The 24338-nt window shown below is 47.1% G+C and overlaps 1 protein-coding gene across 1 annotated transcript; it reads right to left on the bottom strand.

The window, feature by feature from the left end:
• Nucleotides 1-13748: 13748 nt before the first annotated feature.
• SOX11 (SRY-box transcription factor 11) lies at nt 13749-23394 on the bottom strand. The gene has a single exon (XM_086323484.1). The coding sequence runs from the start codon at nt 22698-22700 to the stop codon at nt 21342-21344; it is 1359 nt and encodes a 452-aa protein (XP_086179610.1). The 5' UTR covers nt 22701-23394; the 3' UTR covers nt 13749-21341.
• Nucleotides 23395-24338: the final 944 nt, after the last annotated feature.

Here is a 24338-nt window from a genome sequence, read left to right as displayed (position 1 = left end):
CAGTGTTCCATTGTACTTGCGTACTACATCTTCTTTATCCATTCATCTATCAGCATTTCCCTGCTTCTTAATCAGGATACAGACTTACATCTTTTTCTCTATGGCAAGGTAGTGAACCCTGGGGAGGTAATAACACTGAATGATTCATCTCTTTAGTCCCAAACTAGCATAGCACCTCACATGTACTTATGGCTAACTGATGCTTTTGGAATCAAAACAAATTGAGTGCTGAATATAAACATAAACTCATATTAGCAAGTCAGCTTTATCATATAGACAACAACTAATCATAGCACTAGGTTCAGTGCAGTCTTTCAGAGGGACAGGACGGGTGGGACGGTGAAGACTGACTCTAAGTGACGCTAAATACCTACCCTTGCTAGGTTCTGATGTCTGCATTTGACAGTTCTTCTGTCTCTTTCCTCAAAGCCTTTTTTTGCTCATCTTCCTTAACAGCCACATCCTACCTCCTAATGTGTTATTTTCCAGTCTGGAGAACTATCCTCGTTCTTCCTCATGTATGTCAAATGCATTTCCACTTCAGGGCCTTTGCATTCACTGTACCCTGCTCCCTGGCTCTCTCATCAACTTTCTTCACCACCCTCCACTCAGTCTCAGCTCCAGTGTCATCTAGACACAGGGACCTTCCCGGCCATCCTGTGGTCCTTTGTCCTATAGCAAAGCCTTCCCGTTTTCGCAGAAACCCTCTCTATACCCCCAGCCCACGTAAGTGCCCTTCACTCATGGACTTACCTGTATTTGTTTACGTAGCGTCTCCCCTCCTTATTCCATGAAAAGAAGGACTTCGTTGTGTCCCTGCTACTTCCCAGAAGCCAACTTGGCGCTTTTTACAGGCAGGTCCATAGTGACGTGTGGGCTGAAGGAGACCTGCAAGGCTGTGAGCCTTTGGCCAGGAATAGACTAAATATTCATGAGAACTGAAGAAGCCTTTCACAAGCCCCAGTCATAAGGACAGGCTTTGCATTCTCCGTTTGGACCTGCCAGAGGCTTTGGCAGGTCAGGAACTGGCCCCTGACACTCTGCAGGTTCTGGGTCGCTCTCCAGCACTGAGGTGAGAGGAATAACCTCCGAGGCAGAGGAGTGTCAGTGACTGTAGTTATCAATGTAAGCCCCCCTTCAGTCCGCATCTGCTCTTTATGAGCACTTCACACACACACACATCAAGAAGCACAGGTGTGTCTGACTGAACAGCACGCAGCCAGTTGTTTTCCGGGTCTGCAGAGGTACAGTTTGTGACTTCTGTTTCTTCATACGCTGGTGTGGCTGCAGAATTGTGTCCTGACCGAGCAGCTGGCCGGCCTCTGATCCCACGTCTGGACCCGACGCTGGCACCAAACTGTCAAGGTCCCCAAATCGGTGGGCTTTCCTCAAGGTCACCACAGATACACACCATGGCTTTCTCGGCACCCTCTTTTTACAGAGATTACAGAGATGTTCAGGGTCTTACTGGGGGGCTGCTGGGGCAGAAGTGGAATGTAAGACAAATTTTAACACAGGTAGGATCGATTGCAGCCCAGGGAGCCTCTCCCAGTGCCTGGATGGCGCAGAGTTAGTTCTCCTTTAGAGCTTGGGGACTCCCAGCTCCTCTTGGAGTTTTCTTACAATAAACATAGCCCATCAGTCATTTTCAGAGCTACAAAATGAATGCCTGTCCTCCCCACATACACTGTACCTTCTCAGTCAGGTCAGTGGCTCAGTCGTGTCCGACTCTTTGCGACCCCATGAACTGCAGCAAGCCAGGACTTCCTATCCAAAACCAACTCCCAGAGATTACTCAAACTCATGTCCATTGAGTTGGTGATGCCCTGCAACCTTCTCATGCTCGGTTGTCCCCTTCTCCTCTCACCTTAAATCCTTGCCAGCATCAGGGTCTTTTCCAATGAGTCAGCTCTTTGCATCAGGTGGCCAAAGTATTGGAGTTTCAGCTTCAGCATCAGTCCTTCCAATGACTGATGGAAGTCCCTCTATTCATCCTTTTTTATTGCTGTACTCCTCCTGACTTTGTCAGTGAATTAAATAAATTTGATCAATAATACATTAAACAGAATTCACATCAGCTACAAAAGTCTGAGTGGGCTACAGGAAGCTTTAGGTGATTGGCAAGGATACAGTGCCTTTGGGGACTGGTGGACTCAGATCCTGCTTTCATGAGCATCCCTCAGCCATTCTGGTGGAATCTCATGGAGCAGAAACATTTAAAAAGAGCTTTTTGTCAAAACTATTGCTTATTGATAGGGGAAAGGTTAAGAAAACCGGAGAGTAAACATATTATATGAGAAATATAAATGACCTCAGATACGCAGATGACACCACCTTTATGGCAGAAAGTGAAGAGAAAGTAAAGAGCCTCTTGGTGAAAGTGAAAGAGGAAAGTGAAAAAGTTGGCTTAAAACTCAACATTCAAAACACTAAGATCATGGTATCTGGTCCCATCACTTCATGGCAAATACATGGGGAAACAATGAAAGCAGTGACAGACTTTATTTTGGGGGGCTCCAAAATCACTGCAGATGGCAACTGAACTGACTGAGGTTGGTCATAGCTTTTCTTCCAAGGAGAGTTGACCTATAAGGAAAACTGAGTGCTGAAGAACTGATGCTTTTTAACTGTGGTGTTGGAGAAAGCTCTTGAGAGTCCCTTGGACTACAAGGAGATCCAGCCAGTCCATCCTGAAGGAGATCAGTCCTGGGTGTTCATTAGAGGGACTGATATTGAAGCTGAAACTCCAATACTTTGGCCACCTCATGTGAAGAGTTGACTCATCAGAAAAGACCCTGATTCTGGGAAAGATTGAAGGCAGGAGGAGATGGGGACAAAAGAGGATGAGATGGCTGAGTTATGGTATCACCAACTCAATGGACATGAGTTTGAGCAAGCTCCAGGAGTTGGTGGTGGATAGGGGAGCCTGGTGTGCTGCAGTCCCTGGGGTTGCAAAGAACAGACAGGACTGAGCTACTGAAGTGAACTGACTGAAACATATTATGCTAATCTTTCAAAATCTTTTCTTGAAAAAAGTTAACAACATCAAAAGCCTACTCTACAGTATTAGGTGATTAAAAGCAAGGGAAGCAAAACAATATTCAGCTTGGTGCTAATTTTTTAAAATACTATGTATGTGTGTGTGTGTTTGGGTGTGCGTATGTGTATTTGGGTGTGCAGAGAGAAAGAGCATGACCGCACCAATATTTACCAGGGGTTGATATTGAGAGTGTACTTGTGCTTTTTATATTTATGATCTCCCATATTCCAGAAGTCTCTATCATGGATGTATACAAAAGGGTTCAAAATAAATGGTTTGCTTCTACTTTCTTCCTTTCAAATCACCGTAAATAGTAAAGGACTTTCATGGGAGATTTCTGGTGCTAGTTAAACTCTATCAGACTATTCAGAAAGAATGCCCAGGTTCTTTCTACAGGAAGAGAAAAAAAAACCTGATTTAAGGAAACTGGCAGGTCTGGATGGGAGGAGAGTGGGGGTGGAGGACGGATATATATGGCTGAGTCATGTCACTCTGCACCTGAGACTATCACTAACTATCACTAACCGGCTATACTCAATACAAAATAGAAAGCTCAAAAAAAATTGGCAAGTGATAGTACAAATCATGTATCTTAATCACCTGTATCTGTGTGTGTGTTTGTGCAGACATGCACACACAAATGTCTATATCGGATTCTCCCTGCATCAGTCTTCCTCCCAGCTTCAGGAAATTTCCTACCTTATAAATATTGCTGTCTCTCACTCAAGAAGCTGAGAAAGACCAAGACAAGCATTCCCAGCCGGCTAGATGCACTGGCTTAGAACTTGGAATCATGAACATGGAGCTAGGCCCTGGGTGTCAGCGATGGAGCATTTCTGGGGGCGTCACAGCTGTGGGGATTGTGGAATTGTCCCCCACGGGCTGCTGACACAGAAGCCACTGGGTAGATTTTGGGGCGTGGATTTTGGGCTCGTGCTAGCTGCTACCCAGCCTTCTTTGCTTTTCTGTTTCCAAACTGGGTTCTGCAGCTTTTCAGAAGATTCTACTCTTTAGTACATTTGTCTATTTTTATTTGTTGACCAGAGCTGATTTCTACTGCTTGCACCTAAGAGCCCTGGCTATTTGCTCTGTGTGCTATATGACAGTGCTTTGGATTCAGGGCCAAATGTGACCTTGAAAAGCACATGAGAAAACAGTTCAGAAAACATTGCAGACATTCTACAGGAGGGGTTCTGATTTAGATGCTAAAGGAACATAACTTTCCGTTTAGGAAGCCTGAGTCCATTAGTGAACTCCACTAATAGGTCACAAAAAGTAATAGCTAATAAATATTTTATTAGCATTTTTTTGTATCTTACTAATGGGGAAGTCAACAATTTCAAAAGTAGCAAGAATCACATTTGGCACCAGGCCATTATTCAATGCTTAGTGTCTGCTCTTTCTTAGGATATTTTGTGGAATAATTAGAGAAGCTCAAATAGAATTATGTGGGCAACCACGAATGTTTTTATTTTTATATTGTAAACCATCATATTTTCTTACCTACATTATGTATGCAATACTAATTTTCTATCTATGGCATAGTAAATTTATGGCTATGTTAATATGCTAATATTTCTCCATCTAGAAAATGAAATGAATGATTTTTATATGCTTTGTTTGTGAAATATTAACTGCAAAAATTCATTAAATATAATAATAAGACTCATTACATAGTATCTTTCATCCTGAAGATTATTAGAAACCTTTACAAACTAAAAGAAAAATAACCAACAGCAAAGAAAAAGAAAAAAAAAACATCCAAAGCTAACAGAACCACCATCCATCACTGAAATAGAGCTCTGCAATTGTTTTCTTTGCTTAGTCTATTTGAAGTCTTTGCTGTTGTTGTTCTATTGTTATGTCCAACTCTGTGACCACGTGAACTGCAGCATGCCAGGCTTCCCTATCCTTCACTATCTCCCCGATTTTGCTCAAACTCATGTCCATTGATTTGGTAAGGTGATGCCATGCAATCATTTCATTCTCTGTCACCCCCTTCACCTCCTGCCTTCAATCTTTCCCAGCATCAGGGTCTTTTCCAATGAGTCTGCTCTTCACATCAGGTGGCCAAAGTATCAAAGCTTCAGCTTCAGCATCAGTCCCTCTAGTGAGTTGATTTCCATTAGGATTGACTGGTTTGATCACCTTGTTGTCCAAGGGACTCTCAAGAGTCTTCTCCAGCACCACAGTTTGAAAGCATCAATTCTTTGGCACTCAGCCTTCTTTATGGTCCGACTCTTACATCTGTACATGGCTATTGGAAAAAACATAATTGTCTTACCTGTCAGGAGAAAAAAAATCAAGCTTAAACTGCTAAAAAGAAAATTACCACCTAAAAATTAATATGATATTCTGATTCCCTTAAATTATTGTGCTTTGTTTTAAGGAATGGAATTAGTTAGAAGTTAGAGAAAATCACTATGGGTGTTAGGATTTGGAAATAGGACTGGAGATCTATATTAGTCCAGGCTGTTCAATAGGATTCATACAGATGTATAAGAGGGGATTTAATATGGTGACTGGTCTCTATGATCATGGAGGCTAAGAATGCCATGATCTGCCATTTGCAAACTGGAGACCCAGGAAAGCTGGTGGTCTAATTCTTTCTAAGGCCAAAGACCTGAGAAACAGGGAAGCTGCTAGTGTTAGTTTGCCAAATCCAAAGGCCAAAAAACCAGGGGCTCCAATGTCTGAGGGCAGGAAAAGGTGGACACGCAGCACAAAGTCAGCAGAGAGCAAATCCAACCTTCCCGTGTGTTTTTGTTCTACTGGGGTCCTCACAGGATTGGTGAGGGTGGTTGTTTTTCCCTCTGTTGACTGGTTCAAATGCTTATTTCTTCCCATAACATCCTTGCACACACCAAAAAATAAGGTTTTATCAGCCATTTGGGCATCCCTTAGCCCAGTCACATATTCATGGAAATTAACATTCCCAGGGGCCACTCTGGACTCCCCAACATTTTCTCTAAAAGTTTTTGACTGGCCTTTCCTATTAAAGTGCTGTGGCCCCCAGCTGTCAACATAGTGACTAGTCACTTAGCCAGGCACACTCCTTCAGCAGTTGACTAAGTCATTCTATGTCTTCTCAACTCTAAACCAAACCCCAAGCCGCATCTTCCCTGCATGTCCTTTTTGCTTTGTGTTTTTGTTAGCTCTTGTAGAACATCTTCGTCTCCTGTTTCATTTTGTATGTAAAAGTATATAACAAACCATCTGTCCCAACCCAGATTTTTTTTTCTTTTCTTTTCTCTCCTTGAGTACACCATTGCCAAGGCTTTGTATCACTGGACCTGGACATCAGTTTTAATGCCCATTAATTTAAATCGGTAGGCCTCCAAAAGCTTTACAAATGTTAATTAAGCAAGAGAAGACCCTCATGAAACAAGGATTATGGTCCTCATTTCACAGGTAAAACTCCAAACACATGAAGCTTGAGTGACGCTGACCCCCACCCGTCATTTGAGAACCGCCGTTGATTTCATTGGAAGGACTGATGTTGAAGCTGAAACTCCAATACTTTGCCCACTTGATGTGAAGAGCTGACTCATTTGAAAAGATCCTGATGCTAGGAAAGATTGAAGGCAGGAGGAGAAGGGGACAACAGAGGATGAGATGGTTGGATGGCATCACCAACTCAGTGGAGATGAGTTTGGGTGACGTGGATGGGGTCGCTGAGAGTCGGACACGACTGAGCAACTGAAATGAACTGAACTGTTGATTTCATTGCTGGGCATCACAATGCTGATGGCTGGGCATGTGTCAGAGCCACTGCCCCACTATTCAGAAGATAAAATGAGACGAGTGATTAGGACAGTGTCTGAACCATGTTAAACGCTCAGACTGCTCATTATTTACAGGCCTGTAGGACTTCCCATTTTCCTTTATTTTCTCACCGTCCCTCCCCATGACAGCCACTCAGTGAACAAGCAAAGAAAAGTCAAGGTGTGGCAAGACAAGTGTGTGTTTATTCTCATTACTTGGTCCTGAGACGCTGGTTTGGGGCAAGATAAATTTTTGTTTTGTATGATTCTCTCTCAAATTTAGGACCCTGGGTCTCAGAAGCTGGTCTGTGGCCCCACAGCCTCAGAATCACCTGCATACAAGGGTTAAATGTACAGTTTCCAGGTCTCACTTCAAAGACACCGAATCAGTATTTTGGGAAGTGGGCCCAGAAGTCCGTAATTTTGACTGTGTGATTTTGTCATTTATTTCTTACGTTTGAAAACCAGATTCGTGTTTTGTGAAATGTTACCTGTTTTAATGCTGTAATATGCTTATACTTTTGCAGTTAAAGATGTTCATCAGCTGAAATAAAAACGATTTTTTTTAAAAAACTTCTATCCACCAGTATGGAGTTTCCTTTAAAAACTAAAAATACAATTACCACATGATCCAGCAATCCCACTCCCAGAATATATTAGGAAAAGACGAGATCTCTAATTTGAAAGTATGAATGCACCCCAGTGTTCATTGCAGTGCTATTTATAGTAGTCAAGACATGAAAGCAAGTTAAATGTACATTGGCAGATGAATGGATAAAGATGAAATACTACTCAGTCATAAAAAAGAATGAAATAATGCCATCTGCAGCATCATCAGTGGATGCAGAGATTGTCACACTAAGTGAAGTAAGCCAGACAGAGAAAGACAAATACCATAGGATGTCACTTATATGTGAAATCTTTAAAAAATGATACAAATGAACTCATTTACAAAACAGAAATAGACTCACAGACATAGAAAACAAAGTAATGGTTACAAAGGAGAAATGGAGGGGGATGGATAAATGGGGAACTGGGATTAACAGATGCATACTTACATTGTCGTTCAGTCACTACGTCATACAGAACTATATAAAAAACAGATAACGAGGACCCACCACATAACCCAGGGAACGATATTCAATATACTGTAGTAACCGATAATGGAAAATAATCTGCAAAACAATATATATAATACACATAGATACAAAATAACTAAATCATTTTTCTACACACCTGAAACTAACACCACATTGTAAATCTACTATACTTCAATGAGAAAATAAAAAAAACCTTGAGATTGAGAATTTCCTTACCTCAAAAATAATTAACTTCTCTCCTCTCTTTTAAAGTGCAACACAGACCCGCCCCCAAACAACAGAATGAAACACAGGGCCGAGGGCCCTTTAGTTCAGACCACTGGATGTTTGAAACATCAGTTAGGCCTTGTCTCTCCAGCTTCCACGAGCCACAGGGTGTCTGGTTGTCTTCCTTATTCCTTCCTTTATAGGACCTGCAGACTCTGAAAGCACGAATTTATACCAATGCCTCCAAACAGGCCCTCACCAAGTAAATAAATGTTGGCTGCTTAGACCTTTCAGGTCTAAGTTAGTTCTAAGAACTTTCGGGCCTAAGATAGTTCTAACAACTATCATTTAGTTGTTAGACCTGAAGGGAATCTCAAATATGATCTAGTTCAGCCACCAGTTTATGCATGAAGACACAAGGAACCAGAGAGGCAGAGCAAGTAATTCAAGGCGGCACAGCTGAACAGGAGACTGGACAGAATTGGAAACCACTTCCCTATTTCTTCATCCACTGTTCCTTGCAGTAGAGCACGCTGTCTCTGTATTCCAGTACAGACAGAGGCTTCTATTCTTGTCACGTCCTTCAATCCTGGCTATTAAATTTTTTGAGCAATCACCCTCAATGTAAGTATTATTTTCCAAATTATATACATGTGCCACCGTCAATCTAATCAGTAAATGCTATGAAAGGATAATATCATTTCCATAAACTAGAAAAGAAATATAAACAAAGCACAACTATTTTCCACCGTCATCCTTCAGAGGATGCTAAGCAACCTCTTTCGGAGATCGTTGCATCAGGACCTGAATTCAACTTCTCAAAGAAGAGCGATAAGTACTTAAAGAGCTCACAGAAAAATGATTTCTAACTGGTAATTGCTGGCTTTGTTACCTTTAGAGACCACTGAACTACTTTAAAATGACAACGTATCAAAAAATCACTTCTAACTCTTATTCTTCGCCTCCTTACATAACTCCTTGATGGACGCAAAGCTGAGATCTGTATTTAATGCATGGTTTTTCTCACCTATGGAGTAATCCAAGGTGACCAACCGTCCTGACACCACCTCGCTAGTCAGGAATTACAAATGACTGTCGTCCCAGTAAGATTGTGTCGCTATTTAAATTGCTTCTCTGCTGTATTTTTAAGAGAGTGCCTCCAAGGTAGCTGGGGATGACCTCCTTCAGGTGTGGCAGCAGGAAGCTCCGGCTGAGAATGCAGCGCGGGAAGTTCTCCTGAAACATCAGTGAGCTGCCTTGTGCTCTTCCCTGGGAGAGGAGGAGAACCCTGGAGGGCGTGTTAGTGGCCAGTCTCCTTTCTGGAACTGACCAGGCTTCTGCTCCAACACTGGCCGACTCACCATGGGGCCTCTTCTCCACTCACAGGGTCGGCCACCCGTGCTCCCCAGTGAGTCCCCAGAGCCCCAGCCCAGAGATTTCCGGTCCAGCCTCACTTCTGACTTACTCCTGCAGCACACAAGAGAGGAAGTGCCAGGTTCTGGGGACCCAGGGCCCCACAAGGCAGCAGGGTCCCTGCCCTCGCAGGGTGACGGCCTGAGGCAGTGCCTTTGATGACTGAACTCTTTCTAGGAGCCAAGGACCGCGTGGTGTCCTGACGACCACGTGTGCGCCTGAGCACAGCTGTACCACTCAGAGCAAGGTCAGGCGCGCGGCACGGTGGTCCCCACTCCAGGAATGTACTGCAGAAAGACAGGAAACCGGGCTCTCCAGGCTGCAGGGTGGGGTCTCCCACAGACACGCTTAGTCCCTTCTGCTCCGGTTTCATCTTGTGGGGGGAGGGGCGGGGCGGAGAAGCAGGGTGACCACGTGGAATTACCATCCACATAGGAACTGGAAGAGAAAGGGCAGGAAGCCCAACCAGACCTCTCTCTGGGCTGCCTGGGATCACCCCTGAGCCAGCTCTTGACTTCAAGGACCTTTCTCCACAGATGTTTTTACAACAACTAAAATATGAAATGTCCCCAAGAGTGCCCCTGGCCTTCCTCCCCCTTCTCCACTCCCATTAATGTCACACCAACCAAGCGAAAAATCAGATTTACAGACTCTACTGTTTCTCTTCCCGGACTCTTTTTTTTTTTTTTTTCCTTCCCTTTAATCCAAACACAACCAAATTCCTTTATTCCTTGTGCTGTATTCATCCTCTCGCTCCCTCACCCTCGGAGGTCACCTCCCCTCTGCCAGCTGCCTCCCTCCCCCAACTCAGGGTCCCCAGCCTTCTGGGTCATTCTGGGCTTTTCAGGGTGACTGGCCATCTCGTCTACCCCAAGGCTCCACTCTGAGGGCTCTCCAACTCGCTTTGCTTCTGGCTACACTTACTTGGCCAGGCCTCCTCTCCTCCCCCTCACCCACCATGCCCCTCACGCAGCCCAGAGGCCTTCCTCCACATCTCTGGATCCGTACAGACTTGGACCGAAAAGTGGCATCTTAGCCTCCTGCCCAAGCCTCTCCACTGGGGGCCACACAGAGCTATCTTTCGGTCTCTCCAGCTTGCCTGTGCGGCCCCGCCCCCAAGCAAAGGCTCTTTACTTGTGTTAACTCCTGCTAGATTTTGTTCCAAAAAGACTTTTTTTTTTTTTTAATAAAACACTAGCACGTGGAAAGGGCTTAGGCAGAAGTGAATCTTCTAGAACCTTCTGGTTTGATTTAAAATGACGTTGAGTAGAAATATTTAAGACGCGATCTCACACTCCCCAGCCTTGTTAAATAGGTCACAAATGAGCACCGTTTAAACACGTTTTTCATGGCTCACTGTCACTATTATAAACACTGATTTTTATAATGTGATAGAACACAGTGACACATTCAGAATCACCTGAGTGCAGCTGTTTATACTCTCACGAGATGACCCTAGAGTTTTGAGCTATTAATATGTGTGTGTCTTTATAGATTCCTTATAATCTGTCTTCTCTCCCTCCCACTTCTTTCTTCTCCTCCTCCCCCTCCTTCTCCTTCACTTCTGCTTCTTTAGGTCCTGAATTCACTCCACTAAGCTTGTGACTTTTGCCATTCGACAAGTTAGAAAATCAAAATTTTACCTATAAGGGACAAAATAGGAATGAATAGCATTTGAGGACCCCTTCGTTTTGAGATGACATCTACCAACTGAAATAAGCCCTGATTTAACACAAGAGTGAGGAAGGCTATGCTGGGGACCACGGTCCCTGAAGAGTTATTTCTTGGCAAAGGAGTCCTGACACATCTGAGAGTTGAAGATGAATGTGGGATGCTGTGCCATCCTAAAGGTGTAAGTATCTACAAATGCAAAGTCGTTCTCAAAGAAATCTTTGATGTAGATGTTTCTTAAAAATGAATCTACAATTTAAGAGGGTAAAGCCAATGTCCTGTGTGACTGTGGAAATGCTTGACATTTCTTTCTTTCCCTCTTTATCATTTTTGAAAACTTATTTTACTTTTGTGCATTTGACTAAACTCTTTCATTTTCCAGTATTTAACACGCTATCCTCACTCTGGCTATCTGAACTGCTTTCGGTTGTTCTCACTGGGTTAAAAGAAACACAGATGCTCTCAAATAATCCCAAAGAAATAGGGGTTTATTTGGTTTCGGTTTGGCCACATTTAAGAGAAAGTCTGTGTAACTGCCACCTACTCAACCCTGAGCTCTGGTTGGGGTGATTTGGCGGGCTGGTCAAGGACTCTGGAATTCCATTTCCCTCTGCTTCAGGCTCATACCTGTGGCTCCAGCCATGACATCTACATCCCAAATGGAAGGAGCCTTTGCAGAATAGCATGTGACCACCCCATATGCCTTCCTGTAAAGGTGTTTTCCTGGAGGTCTCACTGAGCTGGCCTGAGCAACATCTCCCTGCTCAGAACCATGTCACAGGGCACCTCTCTGCAAGGGACGCTACCTTTCCAGCTGGTCTTATTGTGATTCAAACCAAAGTGTGCATTTTAGTAAAGAAAAGTGGACAATCAACTATTGAGTAGACTGCCAGCGTCCACTGATTTCTGTGGTTAACCCCGCTGAACCGGGCCTGCAGCCACCAGGGCACCTCCTCCAGGCAGTGGAGTTCTGTCTAAGGAGTCACAGGATTCTCCCTCAGGATTTCTCTGCCTCCCATTTCTGCTTCTCAGTTTCCCCCTTGTTTTTGGCCTCCTTGTAGCTACAATGCCTACTCCAGCCATACGAGACCTTCCCCACCTCTCTATCCAAATCCTGCAGAGAAGTCAGCAGATCTATGTGTTTTTCAAGCCCAAATTTGAGAAGGAGGATTCTGACTATAAGTTCAGCTTAACTCTTGAGAGAGACAGAATGAGTTCCAGGTTTGAAGCAAGCCTTTCATCTATGAGTGATCTTTCTGTTTTATTTTTTGGGGGAAGGTTTGCTTGTGTTTTGTCTGTTTGACAAGCTGCTTGGTGGCTTATGGGATCTTAGTTCCCCAACGAGGGATCGAACCTGGGCCCTCAGTAGTGAAAGCACAGAATGCTAACCACTGGACTGCCAAGGAAGTCCCCATGAGCTATCCTTTAGTTTGGGGACCTCTAGGCCAAATTAACCTCAGTCAGGGGCCCTAGGAAATACAGGGTCTTCAGGTCCAGCTGAAAAGGGGAGTATGCTAAAGCTAGCAGAACTAGCTAATGATGGGTACTGAAACGATTGGCACCTATGATGTGTAAACTCAAGCTAAATATACACTGGTGATTATTTCATAGAAAGAGACATCAAAAAGGTGAATCTTATCCCTCCTCATTTTTTTCAGTCTACTCAGTGTGCCGTCTATTATGATAAGCTTTAGCTTTCTGTCTGGTCACAGAGGGAACAGTCTGTAGCTGTGCACTTGTTCTGTGAGATGACAAAGTGTAAAGCGATAGTACCTCCCCTGCTATGGCCGTATTCCATACCTGCGAGTCTTAGAAGATCAAAGTGCATCGCATTTTTAATAAAGTTATATGGGCTTGACCCGATAGCAAAATCAGGATTCAGTGATGGCCCATTCACCAGCCATACATGTCATAAAAGAATTTACTTTCAAGTAGAACCAGTGTAGCTTCCAACAAGAGTATCATTCATCCTTGAGTCCAGGCTTACTGTCTCTACTGTCCTTTACAGATAAGCCATCACCGAGGGAGGGGATATCTCCTCTTCCTTTCATTCCTGGCTAGATTTAATGGGACTCTCACCAAGCCAGAGTTTTCACATTTTATGCTTTCCTACCAGTGATATTTTAGTCATAGATGTCTCTTCAATAATTTAACTGGTGATTTTTTTTTTCTGTTTTTATGAAACCCACATCTTGAAAGTCAAGGAGTATAACAAACAGCACAAGGAGTCGCAATGAGGAATTTGAAACACATTCAGGATCCTTTAGTAATTAATTGCAAGGAATGTTTATGCCAGGTATCATTCATACAGGGTCTATTTTTTTTTTGTTTCCTTTAAAATATAAATAAAATAAAATTCTACCAAACTGAAAAACATCCTAGGATATTCATGAAGTGAAAACATTGACTATATTATCTGATGATAAGACTGAGTTGCCATAGATAACTCAGTTATTTGTCCTTTGGTTTGTACTGAAAACTGGTGTAACTAAGCACTTATGTGTGGTTGTGTTACTTGTGCACTTGAAAATTTGTTACAATACAACACAAACATTTCTACAAAAGCAAATTTAATATACAACAAACACTCACCATGTAAACACATCTTTTAAAAAATCTGGTAATAGTTCCAAGGATCACTTACAGGCTTCCATAAAAGTATTTTATATCAAGAATCTCAATACAGAATGATTTCTATGTCAAAATACATTTACGCTGTAAATTGTTATAGAAAAAAAAAGACACAGAGAAACGGAGTTTGCTGGTATTGAATTCAACAGCAGCAACTGCCCCTGATCATCTTCCTTCATTTTCTACTTCAAGCATTTCTGACAACACACGTCCATCTACCCTTCTATAGTCTATGCTTTGACTCACTCAATTGACCAGTTAAAAATCTCAAGACATTATTATCATGCTTATTTGCAACATCAGCAGCTCTCAAACCTGCCCAAAGCATTTCTGGGGGCCTGTTCCTCTCCAGGCTGACACTCAGAACTTTCCAGAACCTGTCCACGGTATCAGTATGGAGGACCACACATTAGAAAATGAACAGTAGTTATCAAGATGCAAAACAGGAAAAAAGCCACATGAAAACCGCAAGTGCAGATCAATCACACAATTTTATTAGAGTCTTTTGAACAAATGTATTCCTCTGTGAAAAACTCTTGCAAAAGAGACATTGGGGTATACTATTTTCAACCCTGAGCAATAGCGCTGCATACCAAGGGGGTGGGGCGAGAAGCTGGTTCCATTGAAACACCAAGCACAGCCACTGATATGCTCTATGTGATCAGGTTTTTACAAAAAAATACATAGTTTTCAATAAATAATGCTTAATTTTACAACTTTGATACAGCAATGTCATACACCGTTTTAACACACGAAACTCTGCATGCTAGACAGGGTACAGAAGACAAGACTTCGCCATGCATTTTCTTTTCCCCTTAGTGCTATCGGACATCATCCTCCAGCGCCCGGCCTCGGGGAGCGGTCCCCTCTGTTTCACAGCCTCTGGTCGTGCGCTGGCATGCAAACTCTAAAAAAGGTTCCCCCCCTCCGCAAACCACTCAGACTTCTAAACAAAAGGGTTTTTTTAGCTTTCCTGCTCCCAAACCTGGAGTGGCTCTGAAAATAGACTTGGGCAGCGTCCTGCTGGAAACTGCTCTGGGTGTCAGGTGGCCCCGTCCTGGTGGCCTCCAGGGAGCGCTGTTACGCCACCACCACTAGGAGCCCCACATTGGAACAGCAGGCTCCTTCCTAAAGCAGTCCGTTCCAGAAAAGGGTGTCATGGAACAAATGCCAAAGACTCTTAAACCCACCACATATGTACAAGAGTAAAAATAGACAAAATGGGAAATTAAGGGTAATGGCATAGAATGTTTTGCCCGATGTGATTCCAAGGGCACTGTGTTTCTGAATAAGAAGCTAGATGAAGAAATGTGTGTCAAGAGGACCCTTTGTCAATATCTATTTGATCAAAATTCTTTAGGTTGCATATTAGCAATATTTCCAGTGGCTTTTTTTTATAACGAGGAAATATAATAGATCTAATAAAATAAGGTCAGCGTCAAAGTCACTTCAAGAACCCTAGAGTGAATTTTGTTTTTACGCATTTTCCAACAGCTTGTCATTCTGCTGTTGTGTCATTTTCACAGCAGAGAAAATCCACGTCTATGTGACTAAGTAAAAGAAGCTTGATCAAACATTGAGAAGGAAGCCTCACGTCTGCCCATCCAGGTTCTCAATTCACCAATCGCTCATGTCAAAACACATCTCCGCTTGACCATATTGCTCTTAGTGGTTTGTTTTCTCTACAGAGAAGTGATCCATTTGCAACAGAAATTCCCGGGTCATGTAAAACAGTCCTGTCTGTGCACTGGCAGAGGTATTGAATCTTCTCGGAGTATCTCTACCCAATAAAATTATTACTTTTATACATGGAACATTATGAACTTATGTTTCCCTTTGTAAGCCATTGTATACTTTCTGCACTTTTGTGCTTTTACTGAGTATAAAAATAGGTCTCCTTTAAAATTCTGTTTAAGTTCACTAAAAAACTACTTGTTTGTGAAATTCTCTTAAAAACTCACTGCATCCACATGGAAGAGATAAAACTAATTAGGCAGCTAGTTGATATAGGTAGTGTTAAAAAAAATAACTACAGTGAAAAAAAGAAAAAAAAAGCTATGTTAAGATTCAAGAAAAAAGCCAGTAGCAAGGTAAAATGGAAGAGAATTGAGTTTAAGAAATTGTGTTTCATCTTTATTGTGATCAAAAATGAGGGCTCCACAGAAAGGGGTAAGAAAAAGGAGTTATCAAAGAGCAGACTTTGCCAGATCATCAAATGAAAGGGGGTGTGGCAGAAAAAACCCAATAAATGAACAGTGAGAAAGGACCAATGATTAAAATAGCCAGATGGCTGAAAAGCACGTCTAAGAGTCATTACATGGAGACGGTTACTTTGGGAGCTTGTGAATTCCCGTGTTAGATACATAAGGCTCAGTCTTGGTATTCTTACAGGCCTAGGCTATACAAAGGGTATTTGAAACTGACATTCCTAATGAAATTTTATAAAATTTGGCCCTTACAATAACTGAGAAGTATCCTGAAAAATCTTCCCTGAAGCTGTAATAAAGAAAGTTTCTTATCTACTGATAAAATCGACAACTCAGTAAACTATTTTCGCTGGTCATCCTACATAAGAAAAAAGCACAAATATATTGGCCTCAGAAATCTGTTAAAAGCAGGGGACCACAGTAAAAGAGTATAAAGATTCTATAAATGGGAGAGTCCAAGAAAACCTCTCTATAAAGTGTTCACAAGGATACATATGCCCATTAGAAGAAAAAGTAAGAATATACATATTATTAATCATATCAGAGAATAAAAAAGTTAAGATTGATATAATATATTTATATTGAATGACTACTTTAAAAAAGAGCAACTTATTTGCTTTATTTCTCAGATTACTTTCAAAAGTCATTTAAATTCTGAAGAGAAAAACAAGTGTAAGTTTCTCAAAGTGTACCAATAGCAAATGACTCTGGTTCCAACTCCCAGAGAAGGGAAAAACAAGTTGCTGTTTGAGTCTTTTTCTTTCGCAAAGAAAAGAAAAAAAAAAAACAACCCTAAGTGATCCTGACTGCTATATACATGCATATTTAAATCACTTCCTCTCAATTAACATTAAAATGAAACATCTCTGCTCAAAATGGTTTTAATGATTCCCCCCTCCCCAAAGGATCTAACAAATAATTTGCCCTGTGACTGTAGTCATTCATAACATACATAATATTTGCAAAGCACAGTTTAAATACACTGCCTTCATTAGCATTATATATTTTTAATAAAAGGATGCATATCAGAGTGTAAAAACTGGAAGATTATTTCCACAGTTTAAAGAATTAATAAGAGAATGCTGGTTCAAGTTCTTTAAGATGGAAATCTTAGTAAAATGCCATCCTAAATCTGTGAACAACTTACAAACAGCAGGATACCCACTGACTAAGCTGCAGTGCACTAGGCCTCCCTCCCCCCTCCCCCCTCACTATTTAAAAATATTCTGTCAATGCTTAGTTCAAAATAAGACTTACTTAAGAGACCAAAAAAATGCAATTAAACTTTTATTGAAGACTATCCAGTGGCAAGAATACCTTGTGTATTATATTATGTTTTAGACATTCAATAAAGAATTCATAAGAATGATTTTCACAATGCATTCATCGAAACAGCCTTAAATATTGTTAAAAGCGCATTCAAGCGCCTGTCCTGAGTTCTAACAGGTTTTTAATTTTAGATCGCCGATCTCTATTTTTTTTTTTTTTCTTCTTTTACTATCAAGAACTTAGGCTACATAGCTTTTTGAAAATTTTCATCCAGACTATGCTTTTCCATTCTGAAGCCAAATCATTACATGTTACTACTGCAAAGTTTCTACCTCACCACAGAAAATGTCCGATTCATCTATGATTGAAACATAAAATGCATGCAAAGTTTTCAGGTTTTCCAAGTACATCGTCTCAGTTTTATGAATGGGTTTGTGTTTTCAACAAGTTTTAGAACTGCAGCAGAGGGCCACTATGTAAAATTCCCAGCACAGAGAAGCCTCAATTGTAAACCGCTGGTTCAATTACTCGTGGCTAAAATAAATGTCCCACCAACGACTACATCAGTCTTATCATTTGGGAGGCGGGGGCGGGAAGGGGAGGTAAACAATTTCAGAGATCCAGTTCTAATGTTGAGAACCTTGTTATTTAACACCCTCAGCCCTTTCTCCTCCCAAGTGTTCTACGGAAATCTGATGATTCCTAGAAATGAAACAGCCACAGAAAAGAAATGTGTCCATCTACGGCCAAAGCTTGCTGGCTTCGCATCCCAGGGGGTAGGGGCCGGGGTGGAGGCTTGCCAAGAAGAGGAGGGAGGCCGGGGGAGGCCAAGCAGGCAGGGACGGGGCCCTAGAGGCAGGGGAGGAGGAGGCCAGGCTGGAAGGGTGCCCGCGCGCCCCTGGCCTAGCAGCTCCCGGCAATGCGTGGACGCTGCCCTTTAATCTCGCCAGCATCTCAATAAAAACGGAGACCAAACCTTGGTAAATCATTGCAGTAGGTGACCAAGAGAGTAGTGGTGATTTTGCACCTAGTTTCAATGAGCCACTGCAAACCTCCCCCACTGCAGGCGTCCGCTCTCTCGGAGGCAGAGCTTGAGGTTGGCGCTCGGGCCCCGGCGCGGCCTCCGTGCAGCCTCCCTGCCTCCCTCGGCGCGGCCCCCGGGGAAAGACGGGCCGAAGGCACCGAAAGGGCGCGGGGCCAGGGGTGCGCGTGCCGGGCGGCGCTTGCCAGCCGGGCCCGCTGCGAAGGCTCCGTGATACACGCGGCCGGGTCTGGGGAAACGAGAGTGGGGGAACGGGAGTAGACGGGCCAGGCAAACGGTGCCCAGCACTGAGAACTCGGCAGGAGCCGAACCACCTAGGAGCCCACCCCGCCCCCGGCCTACCTCCGGGGCGGCCCTAGAAACGGCGCGAGACCCTGGAGCCGGGGGCCCGGGCGGGCTTTCCCGCTCATCCCCGCAGTTTGGCGGCCTCGCGGCCCCGGCGCGGATCTTTCCGCGCGTCTCCAGGCCCCAGGGCGCAGCGCCGAGGGGCGCGCGGCCTCCGCGCGGAGAAAGCCAGGCGCCCAGGACCCAGGGCCTTGTCTTCGGGGTCCCCGGCCGCCGCCCAGGCACCCTTGGTTACACGCACCATCACCCTCCGCCCCCCCGCCCGGCCAGCTCCTCCCGCAGCTCCGCCCGCACAGACTCTCCGGTGGCCGTGCCCCGTCCCTCCCGCCGCCCTGGGGTAGCCTTCCGCGCGCTCCTTCCCCAGCCTCGGGCCCGCCGCGCCCCGCTCTCCTGGCGACGCCAAAAAGAGACTGAACACCGACCACCACGCCCTAGCGCCGGTCACCGCTCGCGGTCCAGAACTGTAGCAGCGCTTCCCACCAGCGCACAGGCGGACATGCAGCGTCAAGGGGGGGGAAAAAAAATTCAAAACTGAAAACGGCTGTCCCCCGCCTCTAAGGAGGGAGAACTGCGAGCATCCGCGCGCGCTCAGCGCTGGCCACCCAAGGGCGCGGGTTACCGCGACGCGCAGCCCCGACGCGGCCCCTCGCGGAGGCGGCTAACCCCCGCCCGGCCCGGTGCCCGCGCCCCCCGCCCGCCGTCCGGATGGGTAAGGAGGGGAGGGTGGGAGTCGCGGAGGAGGAGGTGAGAAAGGAAATGGGGTTGCAAAGGGGGAAGGGAAGGGAAGGCCGAGAGAAAAGAATCCTCCGCCCCGGGTTTGCCTAACCAGCCACCGAAAAAGAGAAGCGAGGAATTGGCCAGCCATTGAGCACTTCCAGCCGAAGCCCGGAGAATATGGGATTCCCTCCGGCCACCTTCCCACCCGTGCGCACAGGGGCCTTGTCTCTGAATGCCCTGCGACAACACCACCGCCAGTAGGACTTCCATAGAGACTATGGGCGATGCGAGTTTCTATCAGTTCCAGCTGATTTATTAAAATTGTCAAGATACAGACTTCCAGCACCAAAAAAAAAAAAAAAAAAAAAAACAGGCAATGATGTCGACAGTGCATTGAGTCTGCTTTGCCACCATTTGCTACAAAATATGCAGATGGTCTGTACTTTATTTAGATTATATTGCACAAAATGAGAAACTTTTTAAACTATGTGCCTTTTTCTTTTTGCTAAAAATCGAGAATCCAGTTTCAAACCTTCCATCTGGGGCCCCATCCACATATCACAGCGTATGAGATACATAAAGTCCTACTATAGTACAGTACATATACAATCTTTAAACTAAGATAACAGCTCTGAGGTCTATATCACCGTTTTCAATAAATCTTTACCTACAAATATTGAACAAATCTCTACTATAGCTGTACAAAAAAAGTTTGCTTTTTTTTTTTTAACCACAAGGCCTTTAGATGCAAGGATTATTTTAAAATTTTAATCCTTTTTAAACCAGGACATAACGTACCAACATACTTGCATGCTAAAAAAAAAAAGAGGAAAAAAAGAAATCAAAAGGGAAGAAGTGCCTGAAAGTCTTACTGAAAAAACACAGCAAGAATGTTCCCTTTTCACTGTACAAAAATACGCCTGAAAATATATTAATTTTTAAAAAAGACTGAGGTCTGTTATGTATCAAAAATGTTTCAATACCTTTTGTACTGAGGTCTAGGCTGCCTGGTATTCAATCAAGGAGGTATAAGGGAACAAGTTACAAAAAAAAAGTTGGCAAGTAGAAATCACATTTGTAAAACCATAAACAATTTGATCTGAAAAGTAAACTCTGATCTTAAGTCAGTTCACAGTTTTTTTTTTTTTGTAAGCGTTTGTACAGTCTGCATTTTTTCAAGCTCCCTGCAGTTTTGTTAAGAATCGGATGCATAGAAGACATCAGTTTTCTCCCTCCAAAAAAATAAAATTAAATTAAAAAATTTGCCATGGTCCCTTTTTTGTTTTTGTGTTTGTATTTTTTTTTAAAAAAAATCACCAGTTCTTTAAGATCTCTTAAGAAAAAAATAAAATAAAATAAAATAAAATCTCCAACCAACTCCCCAGTTGTGCTGCCAAAGGGTCCTCTGCAGGCGTCTTCCAGACTTCAAAGACCAACAAGCTTCAAACAGCGCCTTCCGGAGCGGGTCCTCGTTCCCCTCCCCCGCCCCGTCCCCTCCGCCTTTGTTGCCATCGCGAATTTCAGGAAAAAAACAGAAACAGTAATTACAAAAACACATTTGAGGGGGGGGGTGGAAATCACAACTCCAGACTAGGTATTCAACTACCTTGAGACACGATCAAGGAAGGGAGAGGAGGTTGGGGCGGGGGGGGGGGGACAAAAAAAGGACAGGAAAAATGTTTCAAAAACTACTCATTTCACTTTAACTCCACCAAAATTTTCAGCATCTTTCCAATTTCTTTGTATCACGACATCGTATCAACATCAGCATCTTCTTCTCGCCCCTCCACCCTACCGCCATCACCGCCGACACCAAAACCTTGTTATCATCATCAGCATCATCACGACCACCACGACTTCCTCCCAAGGAACCCTGCTCTGCACCCGCCAGAGAAAAAAGAGCGAGAACGGGGCGCCCCCATCCCACCCCTCCTCTCAATACGTGAACACCAGGTCGGAGAAGTTCGCCTCCAGCCAGTCCCCCGCGATCATCTCGCTCAGCTCGGGCGTGCAGTAGTCGGGGAACTCGAAGTGGGAGCCCAGGCTGCCCTCGCTGAACGAATCCAAATCCTTATCCACCAGCGACAGGGACAGGTTCCCGGCCGCCGCGCCGCCCCCCAGCTGTTGGTCGCCGGCACCGTGCGCGCTTTGGGAGAAATTCAAGCTCAGGTCGAACATCAGGTCGTCGGCGTCCTCGCCGCCGCTGCTGCTGCTGCTGCTGCTGCTGCCGCCGCCACCGCCACCGGACGAGGAGGACGAAGAGGAGGTGGACACGGAGCGCGCGGACGCGGGCGACAGCGCGGGCTGCGCCAGCGGCGGCGGGTGCTGCTTGGTGATGTTCTTGAAGCTGTAGTAGAGGCGGCTGCCGCCCCCCGCGCCCGAGGCCGCGCCGGCCCGCACCTCGTCGTACAGGCTCGCGCCCTCGGGGGACTCGGCCGCGCTGCTCAGCGTGGGGCTGGCGGGCACTTTCGCGACGCTGTAGCGTCTCAGCAGCGGCGGGGGCGGCGGCTGCTGGCCCGGCGGCTGCAGGAGCTGCGCGTGCGGCGGCGGCTCGTCGTCGTCCTCGTCCGCCTCCTGCTTGATCCGCAGCTGCAGCTCGTCCTCGTCGTCCTCTTCGTCCTCGTCGTCGTCCAGGAATACGCACTTGACCGTCTTACCCGCGCCGCTCACGCGCAGGCTGCCCAGTACGTAGTCGTCGCCCGCGCCGCCGCCGTCCCCGGGCTGCGCCGCCTTGCCCGCGCCCGCCTTGGCGCCGCCGGCCGCCGGGGCCGCGGGGGCCTTGAGCTTGCCGCATTTCTTGCTCGAGCCCTTGGAGGTCTTGGCGCCGCCGCCCGCGCCCGCGCCCGCGCTCCCGCCGCCGCCGCCCGCCGCGCTCTTCTCCGGGCTCTGGCCCGCGCTGGGCTTGGCCGACGGGTCCATCTTGGGCTTTTTCCGGGGCCGGTACTTGTAGTCGGGGTAGTCGGCCATGTGCTTGAGCCGCAGCCGCTCCGCCTCCCGGATGAACGGGATCTTCTCGCTGTCCTTCAGCATTTTCCAGCGCTTGCCCAGCCTCTTGGAGATCTCGGCGTTGTGCATGTCCGGCGACTGCTCCATGATCTTTCTGCGCTCGATCTTGGACCACACCATGAACGCGTTCATCGGCCGCTTGATGTGGCCCGACGCCGTCTTGCACCAGTCCGGGTCGCTCTCGTCCAGGGCCACCGGGCTGCAAGCCATGAATTCGCCCTCCTCCGTGTCCAGCGCCTCCCGGGGCAGGTTGCTCTCCGCTTCCAAGCTCTCGGCCTGCTGCACCATGATCCGCGGCGGGGCTGGGCGCTCCCACCCGGGCCGCTCGGTCTCGTGCGGGGCTCCCCCTCCCCCGCTCGGCCCTCCACCTTCCCGGGCAAGTTGCAAAGTCCTGGGCACCCCGCGTCCGCGGCTCCCCCCCTCCCCCCCGCCCCCCCTTCCAGTCTGCACACAGCGGCTGCGGCGACTCGGAGCCGCCCGCGCGCGGGGCAGCTGCGGCCCGCGACGCGAGAGGAGGCGGCGGCGGCGGCGGCGGCGGTGGTCGGAGCAGCCTGGGGACCCCCTCTTTCTCTTTCTTTCCGGCTCCTGGCTCTCGCCGCGAGCGCCGGACCCCACGCAACTCCCAGGCGCGCGCGCTCCTTCTGCAAAAAGTTGAGGGCTCTCTCCCAACTAGTTATCAGGGTGTCATCGGGGTGACGTCACCCCGCGGGCCAGCCAATGGCCGGGGCCGGCCCCGCCCCGCCGCCTTGATTAATTCGGCGGCCCCGCCCCGTTCCCGCCCCCGGGCTGCAAAGATGGGGTGGGGGAGGGGTAGGAGGAGGAGGCAGGTCTCGAAAAGTGTTCTTTAAAAAAAAAAAAAAAAAAATTCGTGTGTGTGCAGCGAGGCGCCCCCCTCCCCGGTACGCTCGGGAGCCGCGCCCGTCCCCGCGGGAGGGCCGAACTGGGCCAGTCCCAGCGTCGGAGCGAACCGAGCGCACCGGGTCCGGGGAGGGGCCCGGCGCCCCTTTGTGCCCAGTCCCCCACCACCCGCCCACCACCCGCCCACCCTGGAGGCCGGTCCGGGTGAGCCGGCCAGGCGCGCTCCCTCCCCGCGGGCGCACGCCCGGGCACGCGCACAGCCCGAGCGGGCGGGGGCGGGGGCAGGGGTCGGCGGTCGGGCCGGGGGGTGGGGGTGGGCGCTGCTGCTGCTGCTCCCCCGAGGGGCGCGGGGAGCCCGCCGAGCCCCCAGGCCGACGGCAGGTGGCGCTTGGACACAACCGCCTTCCCCGGGCACGTGGGCGCTCCCCTCCTTTCTCTCCCTTTCTCCAAGGCCGAGACATCCCTTTAAAGCCCGGCCGGCTGGAGCCCCCCGCCCCGGGTGGCGCTTTCAGTTTAGCCCTTTCTCCGCGGCTGTCTCCCCTCCTCCCCGCGTTGGGACGCGCCGCACGGTGCGCGTTTGGCGGCGCCGGGCCCGTCTGCGCCCCGGCCCCCGGCGGAGGCCGGAGTAACGGTCCGTGGGGCTCGGCCTGGCCGGGCCTTTGGCCGGCGATCGGGCCCCTTCCCCGGGCTGGTTCCAAACCCGGTCCAGACGCAGAGCTGCGTCCCAGCCCTGCCGCGCGCCCCGCGCCCTCCCCTCCCCCCTTCCTTTGTCCCCTCCCCCCTGTCTCGCCCCCCCAAAGCAGCCTCGTCCTGAAATCCAGCAAGGAGCTAGCACGCCTTCTGGATCACTCGCTAGTGTAGCTGAACAACCCAGACCCAAGAAAAAACGGGAGCACCCCAAGTTTCAAGTCGAAATATTCCCTCTTTTCCCGTGGAAAGGTGGGACCGACCGCCCAGAGGACCAGAACGCGGCGTGCAGGCCAAGCTGATGTCCCAGCCCCGCGCCCCGTCTGTCTCGCGCCGCTCCTTCCGAAGCCGTGTTTCTTTGTGTGTGTGTGTATATGTTTG

The sequence above is a fragment of the Bos grunniens genome, chromosome 11, assembly GCF_055505025.1.
Source record: "Bos grunniens cultivar Pamir isolate PY7600 chromosome 11, Bosgru_T2T1.0, whole genome shotgun sequence".
Lineage (NCBI taxonomy): Eukaryota > Metazoa > Chordata > Mammalia > Artiodactyla > Bovidae > Bos > Bos grunniens.
Note: the sequence above shows the minus strand (reverse complement) of the source record. Positions and strands in the feature narration are given on the sequence as shown.

Coding starts and splice junctions, on each gene's coding strand:
- SOX11 (XM_086323484.1), bottom strand. CDS start 22,700: ATGGTGCAGCAGGCCGAGAGCTTGGAAGCGGAGAGCAACCTGCCCCGG.